The sequence below is a fragment of the Somniosus microcephalus genome, chromosome 1, assembly GCF_052327205.1.
Source record: "Somniosus microcephalus isolate GS21.2 chromosome 1, FLI_Smic_1.0, whole genome shotgun sequence".
Classification (NCBI taxonomy): Eukaryota; Metazoa; Chordata; class Chondrichthyes; order Squaliformes; family Somniosidae; genus Somniosus; species Somniosus microcephalus.
Genome location: NC_140987.1, coordinates 158784768 through 158804694, shown reverse-complemented (window position 1 = coordinate 158804694; position 19927 = coordinate 158784768). Strand labels below are relative to the sequence as shown.

General features: G+C 43.2%; 1 protein-coding gene across 1 annotated transcript in view; it reads right to left on the bottom strand.

The window, feature by feature from the left end:
• Nucleotides 1-2324: 2324 nt before the first annotated feature.
• dtwd2 (DTW motif tRNA-uridine aminocarboxypropyltransferase 2) overlaps nucleotides 2325-19927 on the bottom strand; it is a 240245-nt gene continuing 222642 nt past the window's right edge. Inside the window, exons 5-6 of the mRNA XM_085987016.1 lie at nucleotides 6875-7003; nucleotides 2325-5816 (exon numbers count right to left, since the gene is read on the bottom strand). Coding sequence (XP_085843142.1) covers nucleotides 5646-5816; nucleotides 6875-7003 — 300 coding nt within the window. The 3' untranslated portion in view covers nucleotides 2325-5645. The remainder of the gene's footprint in view (nucleotides 5817-6874; nucleotides 7004-19927) is intronic.

The window sequence follows — 19927 nt, the reverse complement described above, 5'->3', positions numbered from 1 at the left end:
CGTGACAGAGACTGTAGGTCCCGCATTGGACTCATCAGTCACCTGAGAACTCATTTTTAGTGTGGAAGCAAGTCATCCTCGGTTCCGAGGGGCTGCCTGAGAAGAAGACTATAACATCACCAGAAGTGTGGGGGAAACCCTGTTTACGCCAGTAAATGGGGGTTTCCGCCACACTTCTGGTGAAATTACGGCAGTGGAGCGGTTGATGTCCCAATCAATGAAGGACATTTCAGAGCTATAGGTTCCTTCTCTTAGAAAGGCCATCACCATTTTTTTTAAACAAGGGCCTTCCCTTAAAAGGCAAGACATCACTAATGATCCAGGACAAGTTAACACTAATATAAATTAAATTATTGAAGTGAAGAGAAATTAAATAGCACATATCATACAATGCTAGGTCGGAAGTCAAGATGGCGACCGAGACGGTCTGGCGCTAACGCGCTCTCCCTGCTTCGGGCGGCCCGCTCTCGCCGCTCACTCCCGCAACCAGAGCGAGGTGTTCGGCGAGTCGGGCGGAGGCAGCGCAGCACATCGGGACGCAGCAGCAGCCACGTCGACCTGCTAGAGCACGTCGGCTGGCTGCTCCTCAGCGGGGAAGCATTCCGACTGGGAGGAGGGGAGCCGAGCATGGCGGCCAGAGGCCGGACCGGAAGCGGGAGAAGCAGGCCCGGGCCGTCGGACCGTGGAGCCGGCGACGGTGAGGTGGAGGCTGCGGCGACCGGAGGATGTGTTCGGCAAGTCAGGCGGAGGCAGCGCAGCGCATCGAGCAGCAGCCACGATGACTCACAGTCCGACTGGGAGGAGGGGAGCCGGGAATGGTGGCCAGAGGGTGAGCGGGAGAAGCAGGCCACCACACGTGGAGCCGAGCTGGCAACAGTGAGGAGGAGGCCACGGTGACGAGGAGGACGGAGCGGCTGAGGGACATCGTGCTCCCACTGCCACTGGAAGCCATTGTATTGACTTTCTGAACACGGCGCTGTAAAAATAGCTGATGTGTCCTTATAGGGAGTAAGCATTCCATTGTACTAGTACATATGGCAAATAAAATTGAATTGAATTGAATAGGTACTCACAGAAGACATCTAGTGAATTGGAAGACACTGTATATGGGTACTCAAAACAGAAAAAAAAAATGGCAATTTAAGGGGGAAAAACTGTTGAAAATTCCTCTCTGAGCCCTGAAGGGGATCAAACAAGTTTCACAAGATCACAATGATAGGGAGACACATCCCCAATATCCCACTTACCTTCTATACGTGGTAATGCCTGCCAGTCAGGAACTCATTCAGCTCCCTTTTGAATGTTTGCAGTGTCTCACTGCACAAGCTGGCAACTTGTTCCATAGATCAACAACTGACTGTGAAAAGAAAAACCTCCTGATATTTAGCCTAGTTCTAGTTCTATGCTTATGTAACTTATACTCATGTTCCCGGTCCTCCCTAGTTCATTAAAGCCTACCAACACGGACCAAATTGATCATTTATTATTTTAAAAACCTCAATCGGTTTGGAATGAGCTTGTATGAAATTGTAGAAATGGTTATTAAATGAAATATATGGGAGAGAAAATGATTGGGCTATAACCTGTGTGGCTGGCACTTACACTAAAATTAATGTTGATATTGTTGAAAATTCACTGTATTTTCTGAAAATTATATCCCTGTTGGCTCATTTGGCAGAATGCCAAATTCCTGCAAGTGATGACATGGTTATTTGAAGCTGATCTCATTAAGGGGTTCAAATCACACAACCCTTTGAGTGTTTTACAAACATCACCTGAAACCTGAGGTAAGACGACAGCCTTGTAATCACTCCCAGAATATCCTGGATGTTTTAATAATAATGTGGAGTTCAGGAGGTGGTTACATTCCGGTTTAGATCCTACTTCTGTTGGGTGAGACTGATACATTTCACACTAATAACTAAAAGTGATCGATGCTGTTGACTCAAAAAGTGTCCACACTGAAAAATTAACAAATTTGAAAGAATCACAACACTGACAGCAATGAAATCTGCAAGAGTTCTTTTTAAAATCTCATTGGTCAACAGCAGATATTTTAAAAGTCTACTAAAAATGAAGCATAAAAAATCTTACAGATATCATAAACCAGGAGTTTTGTAACATATTTCCCCAATTTGCTCCACACTCTGCAGTTTCCTTGGTTGGCAGCAGAGACTTGAAATTTGGTCTCAGTATTCTACCAACATTGATCTCCAGGCTGTTGCTCGGAAAGTAGCCTGGGTTTATGATTAACAATTGATTACAGAAAAAATAATAGTCATTATATATTATACACAAGTGAACAGTCTAAAGGCACCAAGAAAGGCTTTTCTTCCACAACTCTTTATTAAAAACGGATACAAAAGTTAAGTGGTACATCACTTTAAATATATCTCTACTTTCATTATTGGGTGTGACATTGATACCAATGAAACCTGCAAGTGATATTTTCATTAGATTGAATTTTTTTTTTTTTTTTTTAAAGTAAACCATCAGTCCATTATATAGAGCAGATATTTTTTTTAATCTGCTAAAAATTAAGTTAAAAAAAAACCTCTTACACAGATGTGATAAAATAAATACACAGCCACCAGGAGCTTGTAATTTAATTCCCATATTTATTCTCTGTAAGTGTCCCCATACTCGTCACTTTCCTTGGTTAGCAGCAGGGGCTTGTTATTAGGTCTCAGGCTGCTACCAATGTTAGCTCTCTGGTCAGTTGTTAGGAGAGTAGACTGGGCAACTGAATATCTAATCTTTCCTCCCGTTGGGAAGCTCCTGAAGTGCCTGGTAGCAGGCTTGATATCAGCAACTTACCATATGGGGAACTGTAGTTACAAACTCGCCTTGTACAACGTCCCACCACCCATACATTACATTCTTGGTAAAATCATTTTTTAAATTTTGCTTATGGAAGTTGATGACTCAGCTAATGCCCATTTTCACTGTGCACCATTTACAAATTGCAGTGGCTTGAATGTTGCATTGGGATTGATTCTTTATTCCAGCCAGGACGGAGCTACACAGTTAAAATGCAAAGCACTGCAGGAGAGGCAGCAGCGTAGATGTACAGATTTTTTTAATCAATTCTTTTTCTTTCCAATCCTTATTTAAACAAGCCTCAAAGCTTACATTAAAGTCCCATTAACAACTGTTGGGAGCAGATCCAAGTTCTCCAGGTAGTGCTAGCAGTTTAATATTCCCCCCACCAACTGTAGATCAGATAAAAACAAAAGAATCCTCCCTCACCCCAAACAAATAAATACACCAAGCTCATCTTCATTTTTCTTTTCCACTCCATTCTAAATGTTGAAGAATTACAGTTCCAGTCTAGCATGCTATCCTAGATGAAACCCTGATGTCTGCAGGATTTAGTAAGATTGCTCCCTCAGAGCCACTCATTTGAATGCACAAGCCATTACTTTTAATTACTTTTTAACAAATACTGAGTTCTGAATTGTATGGGAATTTTAAATATCTGATGCCAACTTTACACGGTGAACTGAACTACACAGTAATGCACCAGGAGTTGCCTCCTATAACACTGAAAGATACATGGTACAACTGCACCTTCATTATAATCAAGGACCCTGAAAATACATGGAGCATATCCATGACCTCCACTCCTGACCCAGCCAAAGATTTGAGATAATGGGGAGGCCAGCTAATTATGGAGTGGGCACCTGCCAGAAAGGGGGGAGGGGGAGGGGGAGGGCGGTGGGGGGGGAGGTTGAAATGCAGGTCTGGCACAGACACTAGAGAAAATTCTGGTGCCATCAGCGCAGCCAGGCTTTTCAACAGCTCCAATCAGGTCCCTTTAGAAGAGGGCCAATCATCCTGAAATGTTGGCGAGTGTTGTAGTGCAGACTATAACCCAGGCCAAGGCTCCCTAATGGGCCCCACATCACCACTCCAAGTGACGATACACCAGTTTCATCCTAGAAAACAGAGTGTTCAGTGTAAAGGAGGCCAGGGATGAGGAAATTCCCAGACTGGAAAATCCCCATCCCAACTTTTGCTACTTCTGGTATCATGAGTCATGTTTGAGGTGGACAAAGGTTCCACCACAAACAGGAACTGGCAGTGCACACCGGGGCCGAGTGTATCCAGGTCCTGACAACTTACACCGGGAGTGCACCTGAGTCACCACAGAAATTCAGTATTTCCATGTATGAAATAGAAGCTGGGATCCCACTAATAATTGTACATAATTGTCTTTGATAAGTGAAAAATACATGTGGACTACTCAGCTTGAAATTGTCCTAACTAGAGAAATCCAGATAAAGAAGCATCTGATCCTGATAATCCTGATTGAGATGAGTCTGGGTAAAATTTCCTATTCTCATCCAAAACAGATAGAGGACTAAATTCGGTTGATTGGCGCTAACGGGGCGAAGTCATCGCCGTGCGCAGCGTCCTGGCCGTAACATTGGGTGGCGCCCCCCGACTTACCGCCAGACGCTATGTCTGCCAGGGTCAGGGGGGCCTACCTGCGGCGCCAGTTAAAGGGGAGGTGGCGGGTGGCCATTTTTATTGCTGGCCTCCTGCCAGCACCAGCCCCCGTTGCTGTCCCCGGTCCCCGTGAAGTCCCCCCACAGGGTGCCGGCTGCTCTCCGTTTGCCGGCAATCCTGATCCCTAGTGGCCCAGCTGGGCGCCGGGACGCGCTGCGCCAGGCCCCTCCCCTTTAATAAGGGGAGGAATTCCTGCAATACCGCGGCACATAGCGCCACAATATTGTCTCACAGCGCCCCAAGAGGGACGCGGGGCGCTTCCAGTAGCGCCCTTCCTCCCTCTCGGGGCGCTATCTCGGAAAATCAGCCGCGGGAGCGCTAACTTTTTCGGAGCGCTAAAGTTAGCGCCCCGGCAAAGGTAGCGGGGGCGCTATCCAATTCTTACCCTGTAAACTCCCAGTGAGGCTAAAAAAAAACTGTTGCATAACTATACCACTCCATCACTATGTTACTGAGGACTGCATAATTCTAAACTAGATCTCAGAAAACAGGATAAAGGAAAAACAGCTCTAACCCTCTAAACTTATTAAGCGGGTGAATTTCCTCAGGACTTCTCCCACTGTGCCGACATAATATCGATGCAATTTCAGGAGGAAAGAAAGACTTGCATTTATATAGTGCCTTTCACGACCACCGGATGACACAAAGCGCTTTACAGCCAATGAAGTACTTCTGAAGTGTAGTCACTGTTGTAATGTGGGAAACACGGCAGCCAATTTGCGCACAGCAAGGTCCCACAAACAGCAATGTGATAATGACCAGATAATCTGTTTTTGTTATGTTGATTGAGGGATACATATTGGCCAGGACACCGGGGATAACTCCCCTGCTCTTCTTCAAAATAGTGCCATGGGATCTTTTGTGTCCACCTGAGAGAGCACCTGAGAGAGCAGATGGGGGCTCAGTTTAACGTCTCCTCCGAAAGAACCCCGTTTATGCACGTAAACAAGATTTCTGCCGAACTTCTGCCTAAATTATGGCAGCGCAGCGGGAGAAGCCTCGAGGAAACTTGCCCCGAGAGAGTTTGGTAAGACTGATGGTAGTAATAGGAAACAGCCTAAATGAAAATCCAGAGCTAGAAAATGATGAGCATTCAGAAAATTTCTGCTCACAAAAATAAAGTCATATTAAAATTATACTTTGACATTGTTTACTAAACGATCCATTCTGTTGAGTTTACGTTTATTCTTTGGCATTGGTTTTGCATACAATCCATTCTTAATCAGATGTTCCTTGCTGTGATGGATCTGAGCTCCATGCTGAAGCTGGAATGAGCACAAAGCTTGAAGAGGGCGTAGTATAACCTGTGGATTTAAAACAACAAAAATGATTGATAATTCAGAAGGAACTTTTATTTATTATTTCAGTTAATAAAAACTGTATTCATTAAGATATTATTACTTAAGCTAGATATCACAAGTTTCCCAAGATTAAACTGCCTGATGAAAGAAAAAATAGGTCCTGCATTTACATTATCAAGTCTCAAAAGTGCCTCAAAGCCCTTCACATATAATGAATATCTCTGAAGGGCAATCACTGTTAAATTGATAAATAAGGCAGCCATTTTGCATACATCAAGATTTCACAAACAACAATGAGGTGAATGGCCAATTAATCTGTTTTGGTGGTGTTGGCCAGCACATGGAAAACAGGATTTTGGGGAGGTATTATGATGGCTGCACTTGAATCAAAAGGACATCCTCCAAATTGCAATCTTGGTGGTATTTAAATTTTTTAGCTGTGCACAACAGAATAATCCAAACAAACCAGACTGGTTTACAGTTATTCACAGCAAATACACTTGTTTTTATTCACACTAGTCAGTCTCCAATGGAATTGCTCACAGTGAATAAGAAGAAAATGAAGCTATGAATTTACAACCTTTTCCCCTTGAATTAGATTCTAAGAAATTAAATTTAAAAATGTTTAACTTTCTGTATTGAACCATTTTCTTCAGCATGATGAAAATGTCCAACAAGTTGTTGTTGGTAGATAGCAGTAATGTGGGGGGTGTGGGGGGTGGGGGGCGGAACTTGCTACTTATCTGACATGATTGAGAAAATGGGCGAAATATAGGCAAAAAAGAGTGCATAATCTCTTACTTAATGAAGTTTTACTTCTGTGTCAGTTACAGTGTTTCCTCCCCATGCCAACAAAAATTTCAAGAGTTTTCATAAACTCCTGCACATAGTTTACATGCACCTTACAGAGTTATTTTATTAAGCTCAAATCATTTTAATTTACTCAGACCACTGATGCAATAAAGGCTCCCAATCAACTGATTTTGTTCCCGTCAGTGTAATTCTACAATAGGCAACATAAAATGACCAGCCTGGAATTATGACATCTTGTGACTGCTTACCTCATGAATGCAATGGTTCTTTTCCACGATTGACAGTGCAAAGGCTGCACACTCCAGTGTAGAGAGACAAGTATTTGTTGGCTGAGTTCGAATTATGTATTGGCTCGATAAACTGGTTTTGAGTTGAACCTAAGAAACAAAAAGAACGACAAATCTAATTTTTCCTAAAGCTAATAATGTTCTCATATAAAAAACACAAATACCCTACAGCAAAATGCAACAAAAGGCAACATGCAAGCTTACACCATGGTGCAGTAGATGAAAGTACTGACTGATGTGCTACTGAACCATACAGACCAGGAAGGTCCCTGGTTCAATCCTTGATCTGTGCAAAGTTAGTGGACCTCAGCTGTGGTGGGAGTAGGGGTGCTACAATTAGGCTAGGAAGGCAGAGAAACAAATCAGACAACATTCCTGCTTCAGATGGCAGTGATTGGGGATGGAAAATGCACGTGGGGACACTAGGTTAGGACAGGAGATGCATTCAGCAACGATGCCCCCAGTTTTTAGATAGGCTGCAGACAATCAAGGTCAAGGCTCACACACGAAGAAGAATAATTTGGCTGAGGTAATGGAGGCTTCCAGTGTTCATTGGAATATCACCTGGTATGACTAGTATAAGTCAATAACTTTGGCAGAGTAGTGGAGTAAGTTGTAAAAAAGTGATTTCTGTGCAACCATAAAACAGAAAAGATTTAGAAAGGGATTTCTCAAAAATGATTTTGATGAAGGTTCTATGAGAACTGTCACACTTTGCAGTGCTTACATGGTGTAAGAGTTAAGGTTAGATTCTAACAGACTTTTGATTTTCTGTCGAAGGATGTAGAACATGGGCATGAATTAAAACGTTAAACCTAATGAACACAGCCTTTTAATAAGGTTTTAATTCAAGAAAACAAACAGAAGTGAAAATGCAGATTAATCAGTAAAGATACCAACATAACAGTGAATGAAAGGCAAAGCAAATGGATTTGCCTATAGCAGAACCCAAACTGAGCATCGGTGAGCAGGTTATTGGTGAGAAAGTGCCACTTGATAGCACTGTCAATGACACCTTCCATCATTTTGCTGATGATTGAGAGTAGACTGATGGGGTGGTAATTGGCCGGATTGGATTTGTCCTGCTTTCTGTGGACAGGACATACCTGGGCAATTTTTCACTTTGTCAGGTAGATGCCAGTGTTGTAGCTGTACTGGAACAGCTTGGCTAGAGGCATGACTAGTTCTGGAATACATGTCGTAAGCAGCTACAGCCGGGATGTTGTTGGGGCCCATTGCCTTATCCAGTGCGCTCAGCCGTTTCTTGATATCATGGAGTGAATCGAATTGGCTAAAAACTGGCATCTGTGATAGTGGAGACCTCAGGAGGAGGCCAAAATGGATATCCACTTGGCACTTCTGGCTGAAAATGGTTGTGAACACTTTAGCCTCGTCTTGTGCACTCATGTGCTGGGCTCCGCCATCGTTTTATCCACTAAATAAAAAATCCTATGGGAAAAATGTTACGAGTATCAGTGATACATTTCTCACGTAAACATTTTTGTTTTTAGTCATGATATTTTCACATCAAAATTAAAATCCATTCCCCACAAAAGTTAATGTCTCAAATGGCCTGAGCCTATTTTGTACATGCACAACACAATAAAAGCACCTACACGCTACAAACACTGTCATTAACACATAAATAAGTCATATTTTTCCAGGGGGAAAGTATAAAGTGGCAGTAATTCAAAGTGACAGTTTAAGAGCTGGCTGTCTGTAGATTCTGTGGGGATTTCCAGTCATGCAATTGTTGTAAATGGATGTCACGAAACACTTTAGTTTTCTTCAAGTCATGCCAATTAACTGTGTCTTCCACCTCCCTCAGTCAACATCAAATTGTCCGCTGTAGTTAAAATTCCAACAAACTGAATCTCTAGCTCCCACAGATGCATGTGCAATTTTAGGCGTTAAAACCTTGGGGTAGAGTTTCTGTTTAGGGCGCAATCAGCAATCCAGCCGCAAATTGAGCCCAAAATTGCACTTATTTTGAGAAGTTTTTTTCCCTCTAGTTTCCGGTCAAATCATTTTCATATCACCTAATGCAAAATCTGTCATGAACCAGCTCAATCATGCAACGTTTTAAAATGTAATTTTTTTTCAAAAGAATTTCCTTTAAAAAATATTCCTTGATATACTTAAGGTAACTTGGTTCAGTTTGATTAATACAACTAAAAATGGGTTCATCACCAAAAATAAACATTTTAAACCACAGGGTCAATCTACCACCTGTGAGTACCCTGATTTTAAATTACTGAAAATGACTTGCTAGTTATATTGGGGTACAGTAGTCAGTTTCTTAGTAAATTAAGTACATTCAGTACATTCAAAAGGTATTATATCGTGCCTATTAGTATCCTTGCACCCAAAAGAATCAGCTTAACTTTTGGAGCCTCCTCGAAGGCCTGCAAACAAGTGCAATTAGCGGAAACTCCCAATGGTGATTATTCATCCTAAGGGCACGGCCAGTTTTGTGGGCGGGACTGGCTTTTAGCGCAATGTTTTTTAAACTAGCGCAAAAGATTTGCACTTAAAATTCCATTATCTTTTGTGTGGGTTACGCCGATTTTGGGCAAACTGATCCAAAAAAAGCGCAACCGAGCAGAAACTCTACACCCTTAGCTTTAACGCTAATCAAATGTAAAACACAAACATAGCCTCAATCATCATAAATCATACAAATATATGGTGCAGTTAAATTAACGCTAACTTAAGTAAAAGATCTGGGCTGCAAAATTCAGTACCTTAGCGTCTGTAGTTATGGCTGTTTTTAAAAAAAAAATTGGCATCCGCCTCGCATCCACCCACTTCCGGCGTGGACCACACTGTTCACCATCTTGGTGAGGGCGATAGTACGGGCGGTACGTGCGTGCGCCGGCACTATGCAGAGTAGGTAAATCATGACGTCAGTCAGTGTGTAGCGTTGATTGGATGAAAAACTTGTCATTTTCGATGGCACTGCTCCATTCAACACCTGTTCTAAACAAGGGTCCCCTACCAGCAATATTTAAAGGGGTACATCCAACTTGCAGGTATGTTGATTATCTCTATTGTACTGGCTCTTTCAGAGTTTGTAGGAGTACTGGGCTGCTGGAAGACATTTGGAAAGTTGTTAAAGTGTGCAGGGAGTGCTGCTGAATGTTGAGAAGGCGTTGGTTGCTATTAGAAGGCCTCTGAGTGCTCCAGACATGGGAGATGGAGCAGAGGCAGCAAAGAAGACAAGCTGCTCGCAGAGTTTTTTTTTGTTCGTTCTGGGATGTGGGTGTCGCTGGCAAGGCCAGCATTTATTGTCCATTCCTAATTGCCCTTGAGAAGGTGGTGGTGAGCCGCCTTTTTGAACTGCTGCAGTCCGTGTGATGAAGGTACTCCCACAGTGCTGTTAGGGAGAGAGTTCCAGGATTTTGACCCAGCGACGATGAAGGAACGGCGATATATTTCCAAGTCAGGATGGTGTGTAACTTGGAGGGGAACTTGAAGGTGATGGTATTCCCATGCGCCTGCTGCCCTTGTCCTTCTAGGTGGTAGAGGTCGCAGGTTTGGGAGGTGCTGCCGAAGAAGCCTTGGCGAGTTGCTGCAGTGCATCTTGTGGATGGTACACACTGCAGCCACGGTACGCTGGTGGTGGAGGGAGTGAATGTTTAAGGTGGTGGATGGGGTGCCAATCAAGCGGGCTGCTTTGTCCTGGATGGTGTCGAGCTTCTTGAGTGTTGTTGGAGCTGCACTCATCCAGGCAAGTGGAGAGTATTCCATCACACTCCTGACTTGTAGATAGTGGAAAGGCTTTGGGGAGTCAGGAGGTGAGATACACACCAAAGAATACCCAGCCTCTGACCCGCTCTTGTTGCGGGTTTGTACATTGAGCAGTGTGTGAGGCTAGTGATGCAGTTGGTAGGAGACGGAATTTTGAAGATGCATTCACTTACCTTGACCACTTATCTGAGGTCATGAAACTTCTTTGGGCACTGGAGCCAGGTCCTGGGGGTGACACTGTTGGCAGTGACAGTCTCGGTGATCTGGTCTAACATCCTTTTTTCTGGAGGGCCTCCTGGCCCTCTGTGGGTAGAGGATCTCTCTTCCAGTGTTCACCCATTGCACAAAGCTGGAGTGCTACGTCCGAGACCCTGGCCTGTTGAACCATTTGTGTTAGTGCTGAAGCACATTTAGCATTTTTTTATGTGCAGAAGGCAGCTCAGCTTTAAGAGCTAGCTTTAAGTAAATATAGCCTTGCTCCAACGACACGAACTTCGGCTCCCTGCTGCGTGCACAGCCAGTCAGCGGCGCCTTCCTCGCTAGACTGTGCACTCCTATCATGTTAATTAGCAGGCAGCACCAAATTGCGCTTTCTGAATGAGCGTAGGCATATCTCGTATCGTGGCTCTTTTTTTGGCGCTATTGAATTTCAACCCCTCCCCATTTCTCTGGCTCAGCCGAGACGCGCCGTAACATTGGAGGCTGGAACACCAAGCTAAATTAGGCATACTGGCCTCCAGACAGGTGTACTCGGGTCCCACCGGGGGCAAGAGGGGATGGGGTGTGGTCTAGATGAGGAGAATAACTGGACCTCTGAAAAAATTTTAAGTAAAAAAAAAAATTGGATCAGCCTCCTTAGCCAAGGAAGGATACTATGGAATCTTGGAAGGGGCAGTTTTGGGCAAATTCCTCCAATGTTGGGCATGTGCTGGATTTTCGGCTGCATGAGATAAGCATTGGGAACGTACTAAGACAATAAGATTTTATTTTACCGTGATTTTTAATTTATATTTCAGTCTAGATTATTAATGTAGAAGGTAATTTAATATCGGTCATCTTCTCGTGAAGCAGCTTTTCACTTCCATCCAGAAGATTTTATTTTTCAGCCCGTTGATCCTGGCAGTTGGGATTAAACTGAATAACTAGAAGCAGGTATAGCCCATGTTTTACTAAACTGCCATAGTTTAAACTTCTAGCTCCCTGACTTTTTGGCAATGATAGTGCAAGAACATAAATAAATATTATCAGGGCTGGCATGTGGCCTTATTGCTAACCATCAGTTACAGTCAAATTCTTCGCTTCATTTCTCCCCCAAATTGCCAATTTAAAAATATATTTATATTTACAGCACCAATAAGTCACAGAGATATAAATTTAGACCATCCCAGTAGCAAGTCATTAACTTATACGATTTCATTTCAGTTTTGGGGACTGAGTGAAGGAGGCAATCAGTCTCAGTCTCACACCTGAATCAATTATGTTAATCAAAGATCACTGAATAACAAAAAAGTACTTAATGGTCTGAACCGCCATTGGAGAAATGTAAATCTTTACTCAGAATTTCAGGAATCTTTGATGGCAATTGAGTGGCTGGTTTTGGCCTGATGCATACGAGAACAAATTCAATCTGTGTTTTAAAAAAGGTTTTGTTATCTGAATCAAAAAAACAAGTCATTAAAAAATTATTTTAAAATTACCCCTCCTTTTCTTGACCTCCCTAATATTATGTATTCTTTTCAAATGAGGGTGAGGTGGGCGAGAATGAAGTGGTAAGCCTTAAACAACCCAGTTAAGATTGATAAGGTATCATGTGCATAATGGTGGGTTACATTTTAAGAAGCAAGACACAGAAAGTGGACAACACTTAAGTAAAGCCTAAAGTTTCTATAAATTCTAGTCTACAGGCCACACTCTCAGGTTACATAACTGCTATCAACCAATAAATTCCAAAATTAAAACTGTCAGTGCAGAGTGTTAGTCTTTTTGCAATTAAAAATGATAACATGCATAAATAATTAAGGAACTAAGCTCAGTCAATACAACTTCTATCAACAGAATAACAAAGGGGTGCACATGTTCCATCACCTCACAAGTCATTAATTGTCTGAAACATTGGCCCAGAATTTGCAGGAGTGGCGCATCTTGTGGTGAGCACCGTGAATTTGATTTTTTATCTCGCCCTTCAGATCATGATTTTTTTGCGCCGCAAATTGCTGGACATGTGATTTGATAACGGCGCGGCGACATCAACGGGGCAACTGGGACCTCATGAATGTCAGGTCCAATAGTCTATCTCCTTAACCAATGAAATTTAAGAATAGAGAAAGAAACAGAGCAAATGACAGAGAAGGAAATGGGGTGAATTAGAATCAAATTAGATTCAGAAAAAGAAATAGAGGGAAAGAAAGTGGATTAAGAGAGAGAGATAAAAGAGACAGAACAGAAAAGTAAGAATTTTTTTTTTTAATTTAAAATACCTCTAGGAATAATTTACTAACTGCAGGAGTGAGACTCCATAGTTTCATTGTTCCCTTTCTGGGCCTCCAAGGAGGTTGAGTGGCATGTCAGGACCATTAATCACATCATGAACATGGTCCTTACAACATGAATTAACAGCCCTAAATGGCTATGGCGAGATTTATTCGTATTAACGGTATAAATCCAGCAATTTCATAATACACAATGGGGAGGATCACGGCGAGATGGTAATTTTCTTGGTTTTGGCGAGTTGGCGAGGCTAACGGCACAGCTGCGCAAATTGTCCAGCAATCTGTGGCGAATCAGAACTCATGCAGTATCTCTTTGCCTCAAATTGCTGGGTTTTTTATGCACTAATAATGGTGAGCGCCATAAACTCGACATTATTTTTCCAGCAATTTCTGGGCCATAATCACTATTAGCTTCAGACGGAACAGTTGGATTTGTATAACAGTTCTATGATGGATAGAAATCTTCATCTGCAGCTTGGCATTATCAAAGTCAACCATTTTATTTTCTGTACCCTTTATATCTCACTTCCTTGCAAATTTCCAGTTAAATCACTACAAGTGTGTAACTACTTGAGTCGTTGCAGCAAGGCAGAAGGTAGTGGCATAACTGCCACTTTTTATTTACATAAACTCAATGTGCATTCCTGATCAGATTTAACAAACCAAGTGGGTCCCAGCAATGCCTGGATCTACGCCATGAAGTAACGTGGCACATTAAAGTAAACTTAAAAGCTTTGCCCTGTATATAATACACAGAAATTGTTTCAGCTTCATAGCCACATCAACACAAAGCAAATCCTTATAGTATAAATCCAACGTATAATGTGCTTGACAGAGAGGTCAGCCTGCTGCTTGAAGAGAAAGCTCAAAGCAATCACAACAGGCTGGTAAAGTGAGATTAAATAGGCTGTCTGTAGGCTGCCTTGTGGGTTACATAGCCATGCTTCTGAAAGGGGGAATACGAGGACCCAACATCTCATAATTCCATCCGGAGATGTAGCTCGTGAAGCCTTTAAAGTGAGAGGATGTAATATCAGTGTATATACAATAAGTTAATATGATTTATTGGTTTGATAGCTATTGTTAAACTTTATAGCATTTTATCACAAATCAAAAGAAGAGCAATAAACACAAATGTAGTCCTCTAACAACCAGGCAATGAACCACATACTTGTTCATAATGTAAAGACCCTAAGAACAATATCTCATTCTGAATGTTATTTATTTTTAAACTTATTTAATTGGTTATTATGGATCCAACAAAACTGCTGACTTGGAGGCCTGTTTACAAAAGTGGACTGACAAGTGGCAGAATAGATTAGTAAGTACAGCAGAATATTAAACTACTAATTCATTTCAAGCAACTCCTCTTCTTCCCAGACCACTGCCCCTTCCACACACCGAATAGCAGATTTATGTTGGCCCTGAAATTGCGGTTGGTAGCGTAGCTACGGAGTACGCCGCTGACCTACGAAAAGAATTCACACTTACCTGGTGCGAGGCCCCACAGGTAAATGTGCTGTCAGGCGCTGCAGAGTTGTGCGCAGCATATTGCATCACGGAGCCCGGGAGTGCAGCGTAAAGCTCTGAGGTACCTGATGCATCCAACATGCTGAGAATTTTAAGGGGCTTGATTCCTTCAGAGTTTAAGGAAACATCTCTGTTTTACTGCACTGTAGTCCTAGAGGCTAGCTGGTCATTTGCATATTTATTAATCCTGAGCTGGTAATATTGACATTGAATTGAATATTTAGATATATTTGCAAACTTTTGCAGGAAGAATTGCACTATTTTGGGGAAGGGAAAAGACTCGAATTTTCTAGCAGATCCCCAATAAAATCGCTAATTTCTAAACTTTTATATTCAGGTATAACATTTTTTACAGTGCGACCATTCTAACAAAGTTGCCCTCTACCTTATCCCGCTACATAGATACATAGATACATAGAAGATAGGAGCAGGAGTAGGCCATTCGGCCCTTCGTGCCTGCTCCGCCATTCGATGAGATCATGGCTGATCTTTTAATTCAGTATCCCGTCCCCGCCTTCTCTCCGTAACCCTTAACCCCTTTTGCCCGTAGAAATATATCTAATTCCCTCTTAAATATATTTAATGAGCTGGCGTACACTGCCCTCTGTGGCAATGAGTTCCACAGGTTCACCACTCTCTGAGTGAAGAAATTCCCCCTCATCTCTGTCCTAAATGGTTTAGCCCTTATCCTTAAATTATGTCCTCTAGTTCTGTTCTCACCCGCCAAGGGAAACATTCCTTCTGCATCCAGTCTGTCTAGACCTGTCAGAATTTTATACACTTCTATGAGGTCCCCTCTCAATCTTCTAAACTCCAGTGTGTACATCCCTAAACTACATAGTCTCTCCTCATAGGTCATTCCCGCCATTCCTGGTATCAGCCTGGTGAATCGCCGCTGCACCCCCTCCATGGCAAGAACATCCTTCCTCAGATGAGGCGACCAAAACTGTACACAGTACTCGAGGTGTGGTCTCACCAGTGCCCTGTACAGCTGCAGCAAGGTATCCCTGTTCCTGTATTCTAACCCTTTTGCTATGAAGGCCAGCATACCGTTTGCCTTCTTGACCGCCTGTTGCACCTGCATGCTCGCCTTCAGTGACTGGTGTACAAGAACACCCAGGTCTCTCTGTACTTCCCCCTCTCCCAATCTATTGCCATTTAAATAATAATTTGCCCTCCCGTTCCTGCACCCAAGGTGGATAACTTCGCACTTGTCCACATTATAGTGCATCTGCCATTTATCCGCCCAATCGCCCAGTCTGTCCAAATCGCTCTGGAGCTTCCTGGTCTCTTCCTCTGAGCCCACCCCCCCTCCTAGTTTAGTGTCGTCTGCAAATTTGGAAATGCTGCATCCGACTCCCTGATCCAGGTCATTAATGTAAATTGTGAACAGCTGGGGGCCCAGGACAGATCCCTGTGGTACCCCACTTGTTACTGCCTGCCATTCAGAAAATGAGCCGTTTATTCCAACTCTCTGTTTTCTATCTGACAGCCAGTTCCCTATCCACGCCAAAACTTTCCCCTTTATCCCATGAGCCTCAATTTTCCATGCTAATCTTTTATGTGGGACCTTATCGAAGGCCTTTTGGAAGTCCAGGTACACCACATCTACTGGCTCTCCCCCATCTATTCTACCAGTTACTCCCTCAAAAAATTCCAATAGATTAGTCAAGCACGATTTACCCTTTGTAAATCCATGTTGACTCTGTCCTATCCTGTCCCCATTTGCTAAGTGCTCCGCTATTTCATCCTTAATGATGGACTCCAGCATTTTGCCCACAACTGATGTAAGGCTTACAGGTCTGTAATTACCTGCTTTTTCCCTACCCCCCTTTTTGAATAGTGGGGTAACGTTAGCTACCCTCCAATCCATCGGCACTGTTCCCGAGTCTAATGAATTCTGAAAAATCATCCTTAGTGCATCCGCTATCTCTAGGGCCACCTCCTTCAGTACCCTAGGATGCATGTTATCAGGCCCTGGGGATTTGTCCACCTTCAATCCCTTTAGCTTCCTTAACACCATATCCTTAGAGATATTGATTTGCGTCAGTTCCTCCTTTGCCAATGTCCCTATTTTTCCCGATATCCCAGGGAGGTTTTTTGTGTCTTCCTTCGTAAAGACTGACCCAAAGTATGCATTTAGTTGATCTGCCATTTCCTTATTTCCCATTATATATTCCCCCGTATCTGACTGCAATGGACCAACTTTGGTTTTCACCAGTCTTTTCCTTTTGATATACTTATAAAAGCTTTTGGAGTTAGTTTTTATATTTTCCGCCAGCTTGTTTTCGTAAGCTATTTTGCCCCTCTTGATTATGCCCTTTGCCCTCCTTTGCTCTATCTTAAACTGTTCCCAATCTTCCGCTCTGGCGCTTTTTTTGGCTATTTTATACGCCCTATCTTTGGATTTTATGCTGTCTCTAATTTCCCCTGTTATCCACGGTTGAGTCACCTTTTTAGATTTCCTTTTATGCCAGATTGGTATAAACAATTTTTGCAATTTTGTCATTCTATCTTTAAATGTTTGCCATTGTTTATCTACCTCCAGTCCTCCCAGGAACGTTGTCCAATCAGACCTACTCAGTTCCCGTCTCATGGCATCATAATTCCCCTTGTTTAAATTCAGGACCTTAGTCTCTGAGTCAATTTCTTCGCTCTCCATTTCGAGTGAGAAATCGATCATGTTATGATCGCTCTGACCCAAGGGTCCCCGTACAACAAGATTACTGATTAGTCCCTTCTCATTGCACAGTACCCAGTCCAATATAGCCTGTTCCCGAGTTGGTTCCTCGACATATTGATCCAGATAACCATCCCTCAAACACTCAAGGAATTCCTCCTCCTCATTATTTTTACTGATTAGGCTAGTCCAATCTATATGTAAGTTAAAGTCACCTATGATGACAGCTGTGCTCTTATTGCACGCTTCTCTAATTTCCCTCGTGATGCCCTCCCTAACCTCTATTTTACTATTTGGAGGCCTATATACCACTCCTATTAATGTTTTTCGCCCCTCGCTATTTCTTAGCTCCACCCATATAGATTCTGTATTAACTGAGTTAATATCCTTCCTTTCAATTGCATTTATCCCCTCTTTTACTAGCAATGCTACCCCTCCTCCCTTTCTTTTTTGTCGATCCTTCCTAAATACTGAATACCCCTGTATGTTAAGCTCCCAGCCCTGCTCACCCTGCAACCATGTTTCCGTAATCCCAATTAGGTCATAATTATTAACCTCTATTTCCACAGCTAATTCATCTACCTTGTTCCTGATGCTTCTCGCATTAAGGTATAAAACCCTCAGGCTTTTTTTATGCTCACATTTTTTATGAATTAGTTTGGCCCTTTGTTTTTTGTTCCTCACCCTTTTATCATTTATTTCTGTCTGCCTTTCACTTTCCTCTATTTCACTACATAGGTTTCTAGCCCCCTGCCATACTAGTTTAAATGCTCCCGAACTGCTTTATCAAAAATTACCCCGAGAACATCAGTTCCATCTCTGCACAGGTGTAGACCGTCCCTTTTGTATAGGTCACACCTACCACAAAACTGGTTCCAATGCCTCAAAAATTTAAAACCCTCCCTCTTACACCACTGCTCAAGCCACGTATTTAGCCTAACTATCCTGTTCTCTGTACTCTTACTAGCACGTGGCACTGGTAGTAATCCAGAGATTACTACCTTCGAGGTCCTACTTTTTAGCTTGGCTCCTAACTCCCGAAATTCTACTTGTAGGACCTCTTCCCTTTTTTTAGCTACGTCGTTGGTACCAACATGTATCACGACAACTGGCTGTTCCCCCTCTCCCTCCAGAATGTTCTGCACCCGCGCCGAGACATCCTTGACCCTTGCACCAGGGAGGCAACATACCATCCTGGAGTCTCGGTCGCGACCACAGAAACCCCTATCTATTCCCCTTACAATCGAATCCCCTATTACTATAGCCCTGCCACTCTTTTTCCCTCCCTTCTTTGCAACAGAGCCAGTCATGGTGCCATGAGCCTGGCTGCTGGTGCCTTCCCCCGATGTGTCACCCCCCCCGACAACAGTACCTAAGGCGGTGAACCTGTTGCTAAGGGAGACAACCCCAGGGGATTTCTGCACTACCTTCCTGCCCTTGCTCTGCCTTTTGGTCACCCATGTACTGTCTACGCTGGCCTTAACCTGCGGTGTGACCAACTCACTAAATGTGCTATCCACACCCCTCTCAGAATCGTGGATGCTCCAAAGTGAGTCCATCTGCAGCTCAAGGGCCGTCATGCGGTCCCACATGAGCTGCAGCTGGACACACTTCCTGCACACATAGTCGTCAGGGACACAGGAAGCGTCCCTGATTTCCCACATGTTACAGGAGGAGCATGACACAGGTCCGAGCTCTACTGCCATGACTTAACCCTTATATTACTTTTAATTTTCTAGTTTTAGTTTATTTATCGACTTTTGTTTTCCCGAAGCTTACTTAGACCAATGTATACTGTACTCCTCTTATTCCTTTTTAAACTCACCAAATCCCACTAGTTTTGGTTTTACTTCCTAGGAAGGTTTGAGGAAAGTACTTACCAGTTAGTCTTACCTCCCTGGTCTTTCGCTGACTTCCCGGTCTTGTGTCCCCTTGGTCCTACGCCGACTTCCCGCTCCTCCCGGTTCCTGCCCTGCTGAAAAGAAACTTTCACCTGGGTGCTTCCCACCAGGTCCGCTTCTGAAAAAAAGCTCAAGAGCTGGACTTCCGCCTCAGCTGTTTTTTAAATGGCCCCGAGTCTCGCCGACTGCTGCCTCTCCGCTGCTGCTCTCTCCCGACTGGTCTCGGGCCTCGCTGGTCGCCGGGTTTCCTGCCGAGCTCCTCCTCGCTGCTCCCGCTGGTCCCGACTGGTCTCGGGCCTCGCCTCTCTCCGATGATGATAAAATGATATTGTTTCGTTTCTTTAGAGAAAGTAATCAATGATTCAAATTATGTCTTTAAACAAATATATAACAATATTCCAACAGTTTATTTTAAATTGAGACAGCCTATTAATTCCTCATCTTTTCTGTTTTTTTGGGGGTGGTGGTGGGAGGTGGAGATATGAATAGGTAGGGAGCAGGTTACTTTCAGAAACTTAGACCCTTTCTAAAGCTGAAAGGACAAAGAGAGTTATAATTAAAGGTGTTACGCTGTGCATTCAGGCTGCTGTGCCTGTTTGCACAAGCTGTAAAATTTTCATGCGTAATTGCTGGGCAGTTGATGGGCAAGTAGCCCAACTCTGCG